The 18,068-nt window shown below is 40.1% G+C and overlaps 1 protein-coding gene across 1 annotated transcript in view; it reads left to right on the top strand.

The window, feature by feature from the left end:
* The first annotated feature begins 7,386 nt into the window (after window positions 1-7,386).
* Window positions 7,387-18,068, top strand: part of KIF5B (kinesin family member 5B) — a 46,695-nt gene continuing 36,013 nt past the window's right edge. The window contains exons 1-2 of the mRNA XM_047741028.1: window positions 7,387-7,520; window positions 15,905-15,992. Of these exons, the coding sequence (XP_047596984.1) occupies window positions 7,395-7,520; window positions 15,905-15,992 (214 nt within the window). The 5' untranslated portion in view covers window positions 7,387-7,394. The remainder of the gene's footprint in view (window positions 7,521-15,904; window positions 15,993-18,068) is intronic.

Genomic DNA, 18,068 nt, shown 5'->3' with positions numbered 1-18,068 from the left:
TGTGAAAATTATTGTACATGAAACAGTGGACATGGGTGGGAATTGTCAGGTTTCTTTCACTACTGTATCCCCAGCACATATCTCAGGTGTGTGGCTCGAAGTAGGAGCTTAACCCATACATACTGAATGATCAAATGGGAAAGAGGCTAGGCACCGTTATAGTTATCCAGGAATGTAGTAGTAAAGGCAGGGACTAGGAAGGAGTAACAGCCAGGGGCATAAAGGGTGAGAGGGAGAGAGAATCTTAAGCAGGCTCTACGGCCAGCATGAGCTCATGGTGGGGCTCGATCTCATGACCCTGAGATCATGACCTGAGCGGAAAGCAAGTTGGTCACTTAACTGCCCCTCTTGTGCACTTTTCAAAAAATGAGACTAGAATTTCCCGTTTAAATGCCCATTTAAAAAGTCATTTCACATTAAATTAAAAACAAATTTTCTTATAATAATAATGTTGTAAGCAAGGGTTATATTCTTAGGCCCCCTCCAACTATAATTAATCTAAAATATAGTCTCATCTAAGTATATATACTATGTATAAGTAACATTCTATAGAGTCATTTCCAGGAGACAAATTTTAAGCTCTAAGTTGTGGGTTATTATGCCAGTTGTCTATTGCCATGTAGCAAATGTAGCAAATGTAGCAAATTGCCATGTAGCAAAAAAAACTCTTCAAAACTGAGTTTCTTTAAACAATAACCATTTTATGACATCTCTTGATTTTATGGGTGAGGAATTTGGGCAGGCCTCAGCTGGGTGATTCTTCAGTTCCAAGGTTGTCAGTTGAGATTACTCACTGATATTCATCTGTTGGGTGTGCTGGTTTGGATAGTTCAAGGTGGCCTCCCTTACAAGTCTGGTACCTGGGTAGAGATGGTTGAAAGGCTTCGATAAGCCAGGACTATGGGTTAGAGGACCTACTTAAGTATGGCCTCTCTAGCATGGCATTCTCAGGGGAGCTGGTCTTTTTATGTTGTGGCTTAGACCTCCCTGAAAGAGTGTTTCAAGAGACCTAAGTGGAAGTTATAAGACTTCGTCTAAGATAGTATGCAGTGTGTCACACTTCTGCCACATTATATGGTTATAAGCAAGTGAAAAGGCCAGCCTTCAAGGAGAGAGGTCTGAACCCAGACATGCATGGTTTACTGGAGGACCATTTTTGGTGGCTATCTTCCACAATGGAGATTCAGTGTTTGAAATCTGTGTAGGAACTTAATTCCTATTCTTCTCAAACTATTCCAAGAAAATACAAGAGGAAGGAAAACTTCCAAATTCACTCTATGAGGCCAATATCACACTGGTACCCAAACCAGGTAAAGACACCACAAAAAAAGAACTACAGGCCAATATTTCTCATGAATATAGATGGAAAAATCCTCAACAAGATAGTAGCAAACCAAATCCAACAATACATTAAAAAAATCATGCATCATGATCAAGTGGGATTGACTCCTGGGATGCAAGGTGGTTCAATATTCCCAAAACAATCAATTTGATACATCACATCAATAAAAGGAAGGCTAAAAACCATATGATCACTTCAAAAGATGTAGAAAAAATCATTTAATAAAGTTCAACATCCATCATGATAAAAATCCTCTGCAGGGGGCACCTGGGTGGCTCAGTGGGTTAAGCCACTGCCTTCGGCTCAGGTCATGATCTCAGGGTCCAGGGATCGAGTCCCGCATCGGGCTCTCTGCTCAGCAGGGAGCCTGCTTCCCTCTCTCTCTCTCTCTCTCTGCCTGCCTCTCTGTCTACTTGTGATCTCTCTCTGTCAAAAAAAAAAAAAAAACTTAAAAAAAAATCCTCTGCAAAGTAGGTTAAGAAGGAATATACCTCAGTATAATAAAGGCCTTATATAAAAAACCCATAGCAAACATACTCAAACCTCAAACTGAGTTTTTTCCCCTAAGGTCAGGAATAAGACAAGGATAACCATGCTAACCACATTTTTTTTTTTTTAAGATTTATTTATTTTAGAGAGAGAGTGCATGTGCCAGCTCATGTGTGCGGGGGCGGGGGGAGGAGCAGAGGGAGAGGGAGAGAATCTAAAGCAGACTCTCTAATGATCCCAAAGTCAGGCTCAATACCATAACCCTGGAATCATAACCTGAGCTGAAATCAAGAGTTGGACACTCAGCCAATTGCGCCATCCAGGCGCCCTTCTTACCACTTTCATTTAACACAGCACTCGAAGTCTTAGCCATAGCAATCAGACAACAACAACAAGAAAAAAAATAATTAAAAGGCATCCTTGTCAATTGCATCCAATTGACAAGGAAGAAGTAAAACTCTATTTGCAGGTGACCTGAAAGAAAACTAGAGAAAACCTGAAAGACTACTAGAATGGAAAAACTACTAGAAAAACTACCAGAACTGATACTTGAATTCAGTAAAGTCATAAGATACAAAATCAATGTACAGAAGAAATCTGTTGCAGGACACCTGGGAGGTTCAGTCAGTTAAGCATCTGCCTTTGATTCAGGTCATGATCCCAGGGTCCTGGGATGGAGTCTTGGGTTGGGCTCCTTGCTCAGTGGGGAGCCTGCTTCTCCCTCTGCCTGCCATTCCCCCTGCTTGTGTGCACGCGCGCGCTCTCTCTTTCTCTCTCTGACAAATAAATGAAATCTTAGGAGGAGAAGGAGGGGGGGAGGGGGGAAGAGGAGGAAAAGAAAGAATCTGTTACATTCCTGGGCATCTGGTTGGCTTAGTTGGAAGAGCATATGACTCTTGGCCTCAGGGTTATGAGTTAGAGCCCCACATCGGGTACAGAGATTATTTGAAAATAAAATCTTAAGTAAAAAGAAAAGAAAAAAAGATCTGTTGTGTTCCTATACCAACAATGAAGCAGCAGAAAATGAAATTAAAAAAACAATCCCATTTACAATTGCATCAAAAACAACAAAAACAATTTGTTATTTGTTATTAACAAATAACAAGTTAATCTAGAAATAAGCTTAACCAAAGAGGATGACTTTCTTTCTTCAGTGTTTTATAGAAGAAATTCACCATGATGTAAAGAAATGAAAAGACATTCCATGCTTATGTGTTGGAAGAGCAAATATTGTTAAAATGTCTATACTGCCCACAGCAATCTAGATTTAATGCAATCCCTATCAAAATACAAATGTACATTTTCAGAACTAGAAGAAACAGTCCCAAAGTTTACATGGAACCATAAAGAACTTGACCAAAGCAATCTTAAAAAAGAAAAACAAAACTGGAGGTATCACAACTCCAGACTTTAAGTTATATTACAAAGCAGTAGTAATTAAAACTGGTACTGGCATAAAAATAAACACATAGATCAATGTAATACAACAGAGAACCCAGAAATAAACTTACCAATATATGGCCAATTAATCTTCAACAAAGGAGGAATGAATATACAATGGGAAAATGACAGTCTCTTCAACAAAAAGTGTTGGTAAGATTAGACTGGATACTTACTTTCACCATATAAAAATAAACTCAAAATGGACTAAGGACCTAAATGTGACACATGTAACCATAAAAATCAGAGAGATTGGCCATACCAAAATTTTTCTAGATATGTCTCCTGAGGCAAAGGAAATAAAAGCAAAAATAAACTATTATCACTACATCAAAATAAAGTCTCTGCACAGTGGAGGAACCAATCAACAAAACTAAAAGGCAACCTACTGAATGGGAGAAGATATTTGCAAATGACATGACAAATGCAAATGATAAAGGGTTAGTATCCAAAATATTTAGAGAACTTATACAACTCAACACCCAAAATACAAACAAGCCAATTTAAAAATGGGCCAAAGACAAGAACAGACATTTCTTCAAAGAAGACATACAGATGGCCAACAGACACATAAAAAGATGTTCAATATCACTTATCATCAGGGAAATGCAAATCAAAACTACAATGAGATATCATCTCATAACTGTCAGAATGGCTAAAATCAAATATTCAAGAAATAACAAGTATTGGTGAGGATGTGGAGAAAAAGGAACCCTTGTGCTCTGTTGGTGGAAATGCAAACTGGTACAGCCACTGTGGAAAACAGCATGGAGTTTCCTCAAAAAGCTGGGATCATACAAATGTAGTCATCCGAAGGGGCACGTGCACCAGAATGTTTATAGCAGCAATGTCCACAATAGCCAAACTCTGTAAAGAACCTAGATGTCCATCAACAGATGAATGGATAAAGAAGACGTTGTGTGTATACACACACACACACACACACACACACACACACACACAATGGAATACTATGCAGCCATCAAAAGAAATGAAATCTTGCCATTTGCAACTACATGGATGAAACTAGAGGGTATTATGCTGAGCAAAATAAGTCAATCAGAGAAAGATAATTATATAATCTCCCTGATATGAGGAATTTGAGAGGTAGAGTGTTGGGGTAGAGTGTTGGTAGGGGTTGGGAGATAGGGAAGGAAAAAATGAAATAAGATGGGATTGGGAGGGAGACAAACCATAAGAGACTCTTAATCTCACGAAACAAACTGAGGGTTGCTGGGGGAGGAGGTTGTGGAGAGGGTGGTTGGGTTATGGACATTGGGGATAGTATGGGATATGGTGAGTGCTGTGAAGTGTGTAAGCCTGACAATTCACAGACCTGTACCCCTGGGGCAAATAATACATTATATGCTGATAAAAATATTTTTTTAAAAAAGAAAAAAAAAACTGGGGTAATGGCCTGAGCTGATGGCAGCCACTTAACTGACTAAGCCACCAAGGGGACCCTATGAAAATAATTCTTAAAGCCCATTGCTTAAAACCACTATTCTTCACTAATGTGACAGGACAACTTTTAGAAATATTTTGTTTTTCACATAGTATTTCTTTCCTTCTTGGTCCTGTGCAGGGTCGGGCTCTTTATGCTTCCTTGCCCGGAAGAAGTTATGTATGTCATATCTGAAAGCAGAAGGCTCTTGCAAGACACTTCCCTTTCTGGATTTTGTTTTCATAAAGTCTGAGCTTCCATATCTGCTGTGCAGAAGGAAGGAAGAGGCAAGAGTTGCAACTGAAGTGCCTTGAACAGCAGATGTTTCCAGAGCCTAATTCCTTGGCCCTTCCATCAATCTCCTTTCCTTCCCAATATCATGAAATCTCGAGTCACTTTTTTGGAACCCCTACACCATGGAGAATTTGAAAATCACTGCTCTGGACCAATAATTCCCCAGATCTTCTGAGCTGAAGACACATGGACATGCTGGAATAGAAGCTGAAGGACTTTAGAGACAGACTACCATATTTCTATTCTTCATGTATAGAAGATGAAGTAATAGTGGAGTGATAGGTGACTGGAACTGCTTTAACCTGGAAGTGCAGAAGAATGCTGAGGGTGGTAATCAAACTGGAAAGTTGAACTGAGTATTGGCAAGAAGAAGAGGATAATTAATTTGGTCTCTGGAATGTCAAATTTGACATTAAGGTAATGCATCCTAAACAAGGTAGCCTGTAAGCAGCTAGAGAGATGGGAATGTCAGGTCTGTAAATAAGAAGATAAGAGAGTCAAGCAATTGTTGAAGAAATGGGCTCAGAGAAAAGAGCAGAGGGAAGAGGAGAGGGTGTTCAAAAGATCCTGCAGCAAAGGTAGAAAACTAGTGGCCCACGTGCCACGACCTCCTTCTTTGAGTGACTGCTATTCTCTTGTTCACTGAAAACTTTGTTCTCTAAAATTATAGACGATCAGAATCACTGTTTGAAATTTTATCAGTATAAACAAAACATCCTTGCTTGGAGGATCTAAGACCTAGAGAAGCAGCCTCGATTGACTCTCAAGCCAGGTGCAGAGCTTTGGGACAGGGGTTTCTGAAGACAACATTCCACATCTGCCTTCATTTTGTATAGTTCCCAGGGAAACAGGACCTAAGGTCCACTTGTAGTCTAGACGTGATGTCAACGCTCTGCTTTATTTAGAACCTACTGAAACACAACTTCATCAAAATTTTGCCCTAACTCCACACTTCCTCCAGAGCTGTGTAACTCCATCTTTTCCTTTGGTGAGCTGCCCCCCAGTTCCTCAGTTGTGAGCTCTCTATTGCTGTGGATCAACAAACCTCTATCTGTTGAGCTATGGGTTAACTTCTGGAGGTATGTCTTGGGCGAAGACTGAAAACCCTGGAGGTTTTTATAATGCAATCATTCTTTTTACAAACTATAATTGAGACCCAGACGAAGGGTTCCTGATTGTCTTTGCAGTTCTCCTTTCACAGTACCTCAGAGCGACTTCCAGTTGAGAGCCATTATGGTATCCACCTTTCTAAAAAACCACTTCAGCGGCTGAGTGGTTTCCCTTAGACATGTAATCCACAAATTTATCCAAGCCTTTTATCCAGGAATGACTCAGGTCAGTCATTCCTCCGGGGTTGAGTTCCATGTATTTATTACCAGAGAAGTGGGACCTCTGACTGAGGGCCTTTCCCCGCTCACCCTACTTTTCACCTTTGTTAAGTGCTCTTCTTCATTCCTTAGGATAAATTTCCTTTTTCTTTCTTGACTCGCCAGCCCACTCTCTCAGGAAATAGTAACCGCTTCAACTAGAGAGCCATGCGTCACCCTTCATTCATATCTTTTCTCTGGCAAGGCGCTCTAATAAGATGGACTAGGAACCAATTTTATCTCCAGACCAAATAGAAAGCAAACACTTCCTTATTAGGAATATAGTACTGTATTTAAATAAACTACAACGTAAGTTTTAACAAGTCCCTTGACCCCTGAAAAAAAGAAAGCTAAGCGCGTCTGCCTTCGCTCAGGGAAATTCTGCGCTCAGATCAGGCAGCGCGGTAACGGAAGGCACCTCCCGCAGCGAGCGTCGGGTAAAACTTGAATCCGCGACCCCTGGGCGAAGAGTGGCGGCAGGGCGGCGGCGCGGTCGGGCGCGGACGCGGATTGGTTGTCAGGGAGCCGGGACCCGCCGCGCTTGCGCCGTGCTCCTCGCGCGCCGCCCATCCCGACGCCCAGTCGCCGGTCTGCGGCCTCAGGAGTGATCGGGCGGCTGCCGGCGAGCCGGCGAGCGGACAGCCGGGCGGGCAAAAGGTGTGCCCGGCCTGCTGTCTCCGAAGAAGTAGGGGGCGACTTTCCCGGGGTCTGGAATCCTCTCGAGCCCCTGTAGTTTGCCCAGGCCGAGGAGAGAAGAGCTGAGGAGCCGCGGACTCTTCAACCCGTGCCGCCGCCGCCATGGCTGCCATGATGGATCGGAAGTGAGCTTCAGGGCGACGGCTACCGGCGCCGGTGCTTCGAGTCCGGGTTTCCCGGCCACTCCCGCCGGGGGAAGCGCGGCGCTGCAGACTGCTGACTCTCTCGGCCTTCGCGACCCTTACTTTCAGCTCGGGCCCGCTTCCTTCCAGACTGAGCGGCGGGGAGTGGCTCCCGGCCTCCGGCCCCGGCAGCGAGGAAGATGGCGGACCCGGCCGAGTGCAACATCAAAGTGATGTGTCGCTTCAGACCTCTCAACGAGTCTGAGGTGAACCGCGGCGATAAGTACATCGCCAAGTTTCAGGGAGAAGACACGGTCATGATTGCGGTGAGTGACCCCGGTCCCCACCCTCTGTCCCGCTTCTTTGCGCCTGGCTGGCCCGGAGTTTTGGGAAGTGGCGGGGTGCAGAATTGAGAACGAGAGTGGTGTCCCCAACCCCGCCCCCCGGTAGAGTTTGCCGGTTCAAATAACCCTGGGGAGGGAGACTGCGCAGCTCCACGGGTGTTCCTGGATCGCCCTCACCCGGTCTTAAGTGCCGAGAGAAGGGAGGCGCCTGGTACTCCGTCTGGGACACTCCCCCACCTGGGGCGCTGGAGGAACTGTCCCGGGAGAGTTTAGTGCATATTTGCGTACGTTTCTGCTTGTATGTGCGCACTTGCTGTTGGTGTTTTGGACTACCCCCGAGTTTACCATTTGTAACACGTGCAGGATTAAAGTTCAGCTAGAAATGTTGAGGTTCAAGACCAGCCCTACGGTACCTTAAGTAGTAAACATACCTAGTTGTATAGAAACAGAAGACACAGCTACGTGATGAACCATATTTCTCTCTCGGGAGGAGGAAAAATTATCGAACGACTACAAATATACCTGTATCTCTTACGTTCACCCACCCGTCCTTTGAGTGATGAATGAATGCTCATGTTAACTATTAAAAATTGCGAATCGACGACTGTAAAAAGACTGAGTTCTCTTTTGAAATAGGAGTGATCAATTTTCTTCAGTTTTCTAGCTGATCTGGCCAACCCAGACTGGGTCAAATAGGTGCCCAGAATGACCTATATACTCTTACTGGGTTTTATGGGGTAGCAGTATAGCAATGAGTGTTAACTTTGTATCAGGGTATTACAGACGCAAGCTTTAAAAAGAAAATAAAGTTGATCAGTAAATTGGATTTCTTGTTAGTACTGGATCCCTACTTCTACCTTGAAGAAAAATGGATTTTGATAAATCTCAAGGATGGAGAAATAGTGTCCTTTGTGGTATAAAACATGACCAGAGTTGGTCGATTATTGTCAGGGAAACCAGAATGTAAGGTTGTTTTGTTTTTGTTTTTTTTTTAACTTATTTTATTTTAGGTCTGATCTCTGGTATTGAAAGGTGTCTGCAAATGTTTTACAACCCCAGTTCAGGAAGGTTAAAATGGGTAGTACGACACTGCTTACAGAACAGTGAATTGTGATTAAAATAATTAAATCTATCTTTTTTGGTAATGCCATTGTGGCAGAATTTTTTCTATGTTGCTATCATGGTACAAAATCTAAATGTTAATTTTTTTTTTCTCTGATGGCATTCCATATTTAGCATATTGTTTGCACAGTTTAGTTTGGAAAAACGACAAAGGGGGTCATAGGAGATGGGACATTGATGGTGAAGAGCATTGACATACAAGACAGGATTGAAGTCCTTTTAAGAATTTTTATGTGAAAGTTTGCAAAGTTCAGCTTTAGAAATTGAATGTCATAGCTCTTTGTTGCTCTGTAGGCCTTTGGCAAAGAAGTCATTAGATTACCAACAACTGCCAGCTACTACTGTGTGAAGACTGTGGGCTGGCTTTTTTGTTAACAAGTTCATGAGAAAAACGATAAATGACATTGGTAACACTACGAAGTTAAGCACAGTAGTCATCCTTTTCCTTTAGGATATCTCTGACATGGAATCAGAGGAAGCTTGCAAGGCCTGGGTTAGTTGGCAAACTGGCTACTAGTTTCTCATAGTTTTTGTGATTATTTAGCTGCTCAACAGTGATTGATACATCAAAACGATTTTCCTTTTAGACTTGTATAAAGAATATCTTATTTTTGCAGATTTTTGTGTGTGTTTAAGCAAATCTATAAGTATTACCAAGATTCATTTGTTGGAATGATAAGATTCCCAAAATACATTGAGAAGGCAGCTTTCTGCCCAAATAAGACATAGGAGGAAAGAGTTAAAAGAAAACAGTTACCACAGTAAGCACACTTGTATTTTAGGTTGTTTCCTTTGAATAAAGTTCTTATAAGTTCTTATTTAAGTTTCCTGAACAATGTAAATAAATGTAAATGGTAATAGAAATAATGGATAAGTGATTGAGTTGTGAATCTGTAATAAACAGTTGGCCTTTAGGTAAACTGGTAAGCATTTTTAGTCTTTTTTTTTTTTTTTTAAGTTTAAGCAGAAATAAGGCAGTCACCTAGCCTTAAGAAATGTAAGGCAGCATGTTTACTTCATTATTTTCAAAAGCTAATCTTTTGCACATACTAAGTTATTGGTTACAAGACGTCTCAATTTTTTTAATGAATTTTTTCAAAGGCTGTTGAAAATTTATGAGGGATAGCTGGGAGAGTGAAATTTTAAAATTTTAAAAATCTCTAGATTTGTTTTGTTCATTTTACTGGATCCTGATTCCAAATGAACAGTTTTAAGAAAGAATTGCTGCAATGTGGCATTTAAAACTAAATTATTTTAAACGTGATCTTAAAACATTTTGTGTACAATCTTCTGATTAAATCAAAATGTAAAAGGGTAAGTAGTTTATAATGTGATCGAATTATAGATATAGTCTGTGCTCCTGTAGAAAATAATTTCTAAGGATTCTCATTTTCATCTAAGTTCACTTTTGTCCAAACTTTTTATTCCTGTTACATTAGTGGCTTTAATATAATATGATCCTGTGGCAGGCAAATCTTGTAATCCGGTAGTGTTTCTCTATGTTTTACAGTCTTTATACACCTTTTTTGGGTAATTAAGTGCTTGTTGAAGAGGTATAAATACCACATCACAAAAATGAAATAAGTGAATTATTTAAGGAAAACCTTTAATTGATAAAAATAGAATTTGCTTTAGATAAGAGAACTTGTTATCCACAAAAGAGGACAAGAGTAACACCTTATGTAGTTGAAATAAGCCTGCTGAAAACTCCAGGAAAAAAAAAAATCAATAAAAAAGTTACTCTTTTATGCATTGTAAAAGTGGAGTGTGCATATTTGTATTGTTAAGTACCTTGACCAATCATGGTTCCTTATATGGTATACCGAAGAGACTGTCAGAACCAACCACAGGCTGTTGCAGTTCATTGAAATTAAAGGAAAGTAAAACCTAATTAGATCATCTTGTCTAGTTCCTTGTCTATAGCTCAACAGGATTTCTCTTTTCAGATGAACGATGTTATGGTGTTTGATCCTCATTACCATAGAGTGAAAATTAAAAGAGAAGAAGCCAGCCTAGCTGGCTCTTGTTTTCAGCTCAGGTCATGATCTCCTGGGTCCCAAGATTGAGCTCTGCCTCAGGCTCCACAAGGTTCTCTGCCCCAGCTCCTCCCCCAGGTAGCATGAGCATTCGCACATGTGCATGCATGCACAGGCGGGCTCTCTGTCTCTCAAATAAATCTTAGAGAGAGAAGCCCTCATCGCATACCTGTACAATTGTGGTATGTTAACTACCAATCATTGTCAGACTAAGCAAAGTCTGGTAAGATACAATCCCATGTGATCCAAGGGTCACTATTCAGAATTCCAGAGAAAGGTATATTCCTGCTAGGAGGGTGACCTTTATAAACAGATTTGGTGTTCAGCCTGGTCTCTCCAGATATAGACAGGAACCACTTCACTTAAGAAATCTAAGATATAGGGGCGCCTGGGTGGCTCAGTGGGTTAAGCCTCTGCCTTCGGCTCAGGTCATGATCTCAGGGTCCTGGGATCGAGCCCCGCATCCAGCTCTCTGCTCATCGGGGAGCCTGCTTCCCCTGTCTCTCTCTGCCTATTTGTGATCTCTCTCTGTCAAATAAAAATCTCTAAAAAAAAAAAAAGAAGAAGAAGAAGAAGAAATCTAAGATATAGGGTCCCTGGCCGGCTCAGTCAGTGGATCTTGTGACTCTTAACTTCAAGGTTGTGAGTTCAAGCCCTATGTTGGGCATAGAGACTACTTTAAAATAAAATCTTAAAAAGAAAAAAAAAAAAATCTAAGTTATGGTTGCAGTTCAAATAAGCTTATTCCTATTTGGTTTTGTCCCTTTGAAGCCTGTCAGATGTGAATGTATTTTATGAGTTGAAGTATCTTTGAAGGTTCATAGAAATAAGACTACATAATATACATTTCAAGGCCGAGAACCAGGTTTTTAAGATACGGATGTCCAGATCATGAGTTTTCCTTTCTTTAATTTATTTGAAAAGTTTTGGTTAAGAGATGTCCCTTAATTGTAGACTATTAGAAGTAATTTTTATATTTCATAAGTCTTGTTTTTCATTCCAGGAAGCTATTATCAGTTAGTAATTTCATGACTAGATCTCTAATTAAACATTTACCTTACATACCAAAATTATAGTTTAGTTTTGGAATTAAAAGATTTTTGTCAACTTAATTTTTGATTCAACAGTGATATAAAAACAGTTAATCCCAGCTTAGTTATTTTTTAGTTTGCATATTTGCCATAAGGAATGCCATAGTAAACACCTGCATAAAGTACTTTTTAGGCAAGTTTTACTGTTACCTTCTTTTTTTTTTTTTTTTTTTAATTATTTGTCAGAGAATGTGCACAAGCAGGGAGTGCCTCAGGCTGAGGGAGAAGCAGGCTCCCCGCTGAGCAAGGAGCCAGATGTGGGACTCACTCGATCCCAGGATCCTGGGATCATGACCTCAACTGAAGGCAGATGCTTAATTGACTGAGCTACCTGGGTGTGTCTCTGTTACCCATTATTTTTGGTATATTTCTTTCTAAATGGTTTATGACCACTCTTTTTACTGATGTAATAATGGGATAACTTCAAGCTCAGTAGTGTTTGTTTTTTATATTTATTAAATGTTTATTTAAGTATGTTATTATTTCTTTTGGAAGGATGCAGTTGTCTTCATGCTATTGCCTAAATTGCCTATTTTCTAGTGATTAATTTGTTTCTTGCAAGCACAGTTTGAGTTAATCATTTTTTAAATTTTCATAATATATTATAGTATATTTTCATAGTATATTTTTATGCATTTTTATTAAATGTGTATTTTGGCTAGTTGCAGTCTGTTCTTGACTCTGCCAGTTCGTGAGTTCTTTAATGCTAGAGGTTGTTTCCATTTCAGTTCTGTTAACATTACTGAACCACTTGTAGTTGATTCTATATTACACAGTTTCTTAGCTTTATATTCAAGATTTTTTTCTTTTTTAAGATTTTATTTATTTATTTGAGAGAGAGAAAGCACAAGCAGGGGGAAGGGTAGAGGAAGAAGCAGACTCCCTGTCGAGCAGGGAGCCTGATGCAGGGCTTGATTCCAGGGACATAGGACTTGATCTCAGGACCCTGGGATCATGACCTGAGCCAAAGGCAGATGCTTAACTGACTGAGCCACCCAGGAGCCGTATATTCCAAGATTCTACCCAGTCTTATTTTCTGTTCTTTGAACCCTATAGTCTGTACTAATTAAATAACATTTCTAAAATTCTTTTACTCATTTACAATGTCTGATACCTTACAGGTGCTAAATAAATGTTTGCTGGATACATGAAGAGGAAAATTTATTTTCTTTTCACATAGAAAAAATTAGTGTGGTTTATCTCTGGCTGCTGATTGTTATTTTGAATGTACTTGTGTTTTAAAAATTGTTTATCACAAATACGTCTTGTATAATCACTAAAAGAATAGATTATCTCTTTTTTAGTTGCACCTATAAAATTGAAGGTTAATGTCTTTGTAGATTTTTAGAAAAAGGACACTTTTAGGGGTGCCTGAGTGGTTCAGTCATTAAGTGGCTGCCTTTGGCTCGGGTCATGTCATGATCCCAGGGTTCTGGGATCGAGTCTCACATCTGGCTCCCCGCTCAGTGGGAAGTCTGCTTCTCCTCTCTGGCTCCTCCTGCTTGTGTTCTCTGTGTGTGTCTGTCTGTCTGCCTGTCTCTCTCTCTCTGCCACATAAATCAATCAGTCTATTTTTTTTTTTAAAGGACACTTTTATGTTTGTCTTATAGGCAAAGAATAGTCAGACATTAAGATGCCAACTTTTAGTTGATGCCAAAGTGAAGTCATCATAGTATATCCTTTAACAATGCTTTCTGCTGCAGAGGGCAAACAAACAACAAATAGTGGTTTAAATAAGAGATTATTATTCTCACATGTTAAAAGTCTGGAGATAGGCCCCTAGTGCTGCTGCTTACTGACTCTGTTATCTATCGTCATCCTTAAGCTATTGATTTTTCTTCATGTTTTTAAGATGGATGCTACAGCTCCATCATTCCAGAAAGGAGAAAGGGCAGCTACAGCTGAGATGGTCCTTTTTATCAAAAAAACAAAACCCTTTCCCAGGAACCCTCAGCAGACCATCACTTTGTAGTATCCAAAAATGGGTCATGTGGCCACTGGTTGCAAGGAGACTAGGCTGTTAGGTAGTTAGCTTCCCAGCCTATGTAATGGGAAGCTGCAAAGGGAAGGAGAATTATTAATGATTTTGGATAGCCATTTAGGACTATCTGTTTCATTGTACTTTTCATTTTAACTGTTATTCCAAGTTTTGGAGAAGGAGATTGTGAAGCATAATTCCTAAAAAGTAAGGTCTTTTTTATCAGAGGCCTAGGAAGTATTCTATAAAGTTAAGGATTTTTTGGATGGTCATGATTGTTTTGTATTTAAGGTCTAGCTTCCTTCCTTTCCTTTAAGAAAGGGTAGAGAGCAAGCATATACTTTTAAATACTAGACCTCCTTGCTCTCCTCTTACATGTATATATGTTATTTTTTCTTTTAGTTTACTAGATTGTTCCCGCCAACATTTAAACTTGCTCAGATCTTGTCCTTTAAAAAAAAAAAAAAAAAAAAAAAGTCTTTAGACCCACAGCCAGATTTCTCTACTTAGTTACTTCCCATTCTTTTTTTTTTATTTATTTATTTATTTATTTATTTATTTGTCAGAGAGAGACACAGCAAGAGAGGAAACACAAGCGGGGGGGGGGGGCTGGGAGAGGGAGAAGGAGGCTTCCCTCTGAGCAGGGAGCCCAATGGGGCTTGATCCCAGGACTCTGAGATCATGACCTGAAGTGAAGGCAGATGCTTAAGAACTGAGCCACCCAGGTGCCCCTACTTCCCATTCTTTTTTAATCTCTTTCCACTCTAACCTTTTTAAATGGATATTTTTCAGTTTTCCCTTGACCTCACAGCTATATTTGACACAATCACTCCCTCAGTAATTTTTCCTTGACTTGCATGGATGCTATACTCTAATTTTTTTCATTCCATCCCTCTGGCTCGACTTCAGACTGTGTCAGTTCTTTAAATGAGTCCTCAGGATCCTTTCAGGGGACGCACAAGGTCAGAACTTTTCAAAATAATATTAAGATATTATTTGCCTTTTCGCTGTGTTGTCACATTGGAGCTTTGCTCCATAACTTCCAACTTAACTTTTGGTTTGTTGCATTTTGCATTTTGCAGCCTAATTTCTGCCTTAGGATCTTTTTTTTTTTTTTTAAAGGTTTTATTTATTTATTTGACAGAGAGCGTGCACAAGTAGGGGGAGCAGCAGGGAGAGGGAGAAGCCGGCTCCCCGCTGAGCAGGGAGCCCGATCCTGGGCTCCATCCCTGGACCCTGGGATCATGACCTGAGCAGAAGCAGCTGCTTAACCCACTGAGCCACCCAGGCGCCCTCTGCCTTAGGATTTATGCGTCCAATACCTAGGGTACTTCCTGCACTCACCCTCCCATGACTAGTATTGAAGAGGCAAGCAATGAGCTAGGTGCTACTTTTTTTTTCAGTTCTTAAATATCCCTTCTCCAGAGTGGTTCCCTGGCATTCTTCTGCCTTCTCCCAGATTCAGGTTCTTCTCTTATATGCTCTCATAGCATTCTGTTGCATGAGTCAGAATTCTAGTCACTTAATTATTTGTCTTAATGTCTGTCCCACTGTTACTTAACCTCCACTAAAGCATGTCTCTGTCTTGGTCATCATTCCAGCGAGATGTATGTCTAGTATATTGGGCATCCCATAAAAATTTTTAAATGAATGAAATGATTGAAAAGCTATTGCAGTAAAATGAAAAGCCTAATGGGAGTAGTGGAGGGAGCTCTGAATTGGTGGGAGATTTGAATTTAAATTTTAATTTTGTCATTAACACCTTTTTTACATTTCAGGATTCTAGTTTATCAGCAAAATGATAATATTATTGAAGGTATAGTCTTAGTACTTGCCAGAGTAGACAGTCATTAAATAAAATTCACTCAGCAATATATGAGTGCCTGTTATAGTAGTGGTAAGCCCTGGAAATAGAACAAAGACAAAAATAGACCTTTTTGGTTTTGTGGAGTTCATTCTAGTGGATTTGTACTTTGTGATCCTTAAGGTCCTTTCCACAAGATTCTGTGACACGAAGTAATTTATATAGTAGGTACCCTATTTAGAAGGTTAAAATATATGATGACATCTTTAAAGGAATTTAGAAGTGTCCGTTCACCTTTACTTTGTGTAGTTGAAATCTTTGTTTCTGTTTTTCAGTCCAAGCCATATGCATTTGACCGAGTGTTCCAGTCAAACACCTCTCAAGAGCAAGTGTATAATGACTGTGCAAAGAAGATTGTTAAAGGTAAATATATTTAACATGCTGTTGTCTCAACAATAAGTAAAATTTTGTGATCTTGCCCATTACCCAATTTTTTCATTTTTCCTTTTTTTAGTTAATTGTAGAAGACAGTTGTTTAAATAATGAAAAGATCAGATACAATTAGTAAACACATTATTGCTCAAATTCCATGATCTAATTTTTTTTTTTTTTTAAGATTTTATTTATTTGACAGAGAGAGCACAAAGTAGGCAGAGCTGCAGACAGAGGGAGAGGGAGAAGCAGGCTCTCCACTGGGCAGGGAGCCCGATGTGGGGCTTCATCCAGGACCCTGGGATCATGACCTGAGCTGAAGGCAGCTCATTAACTGACTGAGCCACCCAGGCACCCCTCCACGATATAATTTATATACAATACTTAGTGAAAGGAAGTATAAGAATATTAGCATTACACACTTGCTCTTGGAAGATGCAGTTCTATTAGATATTCCCAAGAGAGTTTTTAAGGTAGCAGTTCTGGAAATGCAGCAGTTTGAGAATGATTACAAAATGGTTAAATGGGTTTCTAAAAAGTAGTAGAAAATGGTAGCAATTGGTCATTCTTCCATTCCATTGTTCTTTCTTCCCCAAAGACTCCTCTTGTGTTCAACAGAAAAAACACTTGAAGAATTTAACAGAGGTTACCAAGGGTGAGAAAAGTGCGTACGTTCCAGTTAATACTATTAATTTATACTAAGCTTTTTCAAGTTAATACTTTCTTAAACCATAGAACCCTGGAGCCGAGAGGGTGTGAGTGATTATCTGGACTTCCAATTACTACATAAATCCCTTTTGTCAAAGGGATCTTAGAGTTAAATACCATTACTTTGTGATAAAATTTATTCTACTTTTTGTCGGCTCTAATTGTTAGAAGGTACTTCTTAGATTGTGGCAAAAACCTGTCTTGTAACATTCCCTAGAGTGGAGGGGATGGAATTCAGTATAAGGGTGAATAGGTTAGGGTTAAGTAGGAGCACAAACAGTTCATCCAGTAAGAGGAGAAAAGGTAGAGTTTTTGGGTAGAACTAAGTCTATAGGTGTGATGGAAGAAAATACAGATATTCTCTTCATATTCCATTTTGTCTATGATCACGGGTACAAAGTTAGCCAGAATGAAGATGGGGTAGGCAGTTCTAGGAGAAGGAGTGAAGTTGTCTAGCAGTAGGAGGGAATGGATTAAAGAAATGTGGCAGTATTGCCAAGGGCCCACTTGAGGTTAGCTGCCAGAAGAGCTGAATTTACTTAGTTGGGGTTTTGCCAGGCGATTATAAAAAAGGGGGAGAAGGGCAAGAAAATTGAAGATGAATCAAGAGAATGATAATAGTGAACCATGGAATCTAAGGTGAATGAGAGGAAGGAGAATACAGGTGGAGGGAATGGGTTTGAGGGACAGTGAGAGGAAGTGGTAAGATTACTTTGTTACAGTCTTTGTGGGCTCGAATGTTAGTTTGTTTGTTTTTTAAAGATTTTTATTTATTTATTTGACAGAGATCACAAGTAGGCAGAGAGGCAGGCAGAGAGAGAGAGGAGGAAGCAGGCTCTCTGCTGAGCAGAGAGCCCGATGTGGGGCTCGATCCCAGGACTCTGGGATCATGACCCGAGCCAAAGGCAGAGGCTTTAGCCCACTGAGCCACCCAGGCGCCCCTCGAATGTTTTTTGAAATCAGGGTACTAGAAGGAATAATAGGAGGTAGGTACTTAATTAACATTAGGAAGGCAGTGTAGGTAGTAATGAAAAGGTCTAGAGGTTAGTTGGCATCTGGAGAAAACTAGGTATTTTAGTAGAATCTGCTACATGGACACCGGAACCATCAAGAATTAGAACAAGAGGGGCGCCTGGGTGGCTCAGTGGGTTAAGCCGCTGCCTTCGGCTCAGGTCATGATCCCAGTTCCTGGGTTCGAGCCCCACATCGGGCTTTCTGCTCAGCAGGGAGCCTGCTTCCTCCTCTCTCTCTGCCTGCCTCTCTGCCTACTTGTGATTTCTCTCTGTCAAATAAATAAATAAAAAAATCTTTTAAAAAAAAATAAAATAAAAAAAAAAGAATTAGAACAAGAATGGTATT

Source organism: Lutra lutra, chromosome 8, assembly GCF_902655055.1.
Source record: "Lutra lutra chromosome 8, mLutLut1.2, whole genome shotgun sequence".
NCBI lineage: Eukaryota > Metazoa > Chordata > Mammalia > Carnivora > Mustelidae > Lutra > Lutra lutra.
This window is presented reverse-complemented; position numbering and strand designations above follow the sequence as displayed.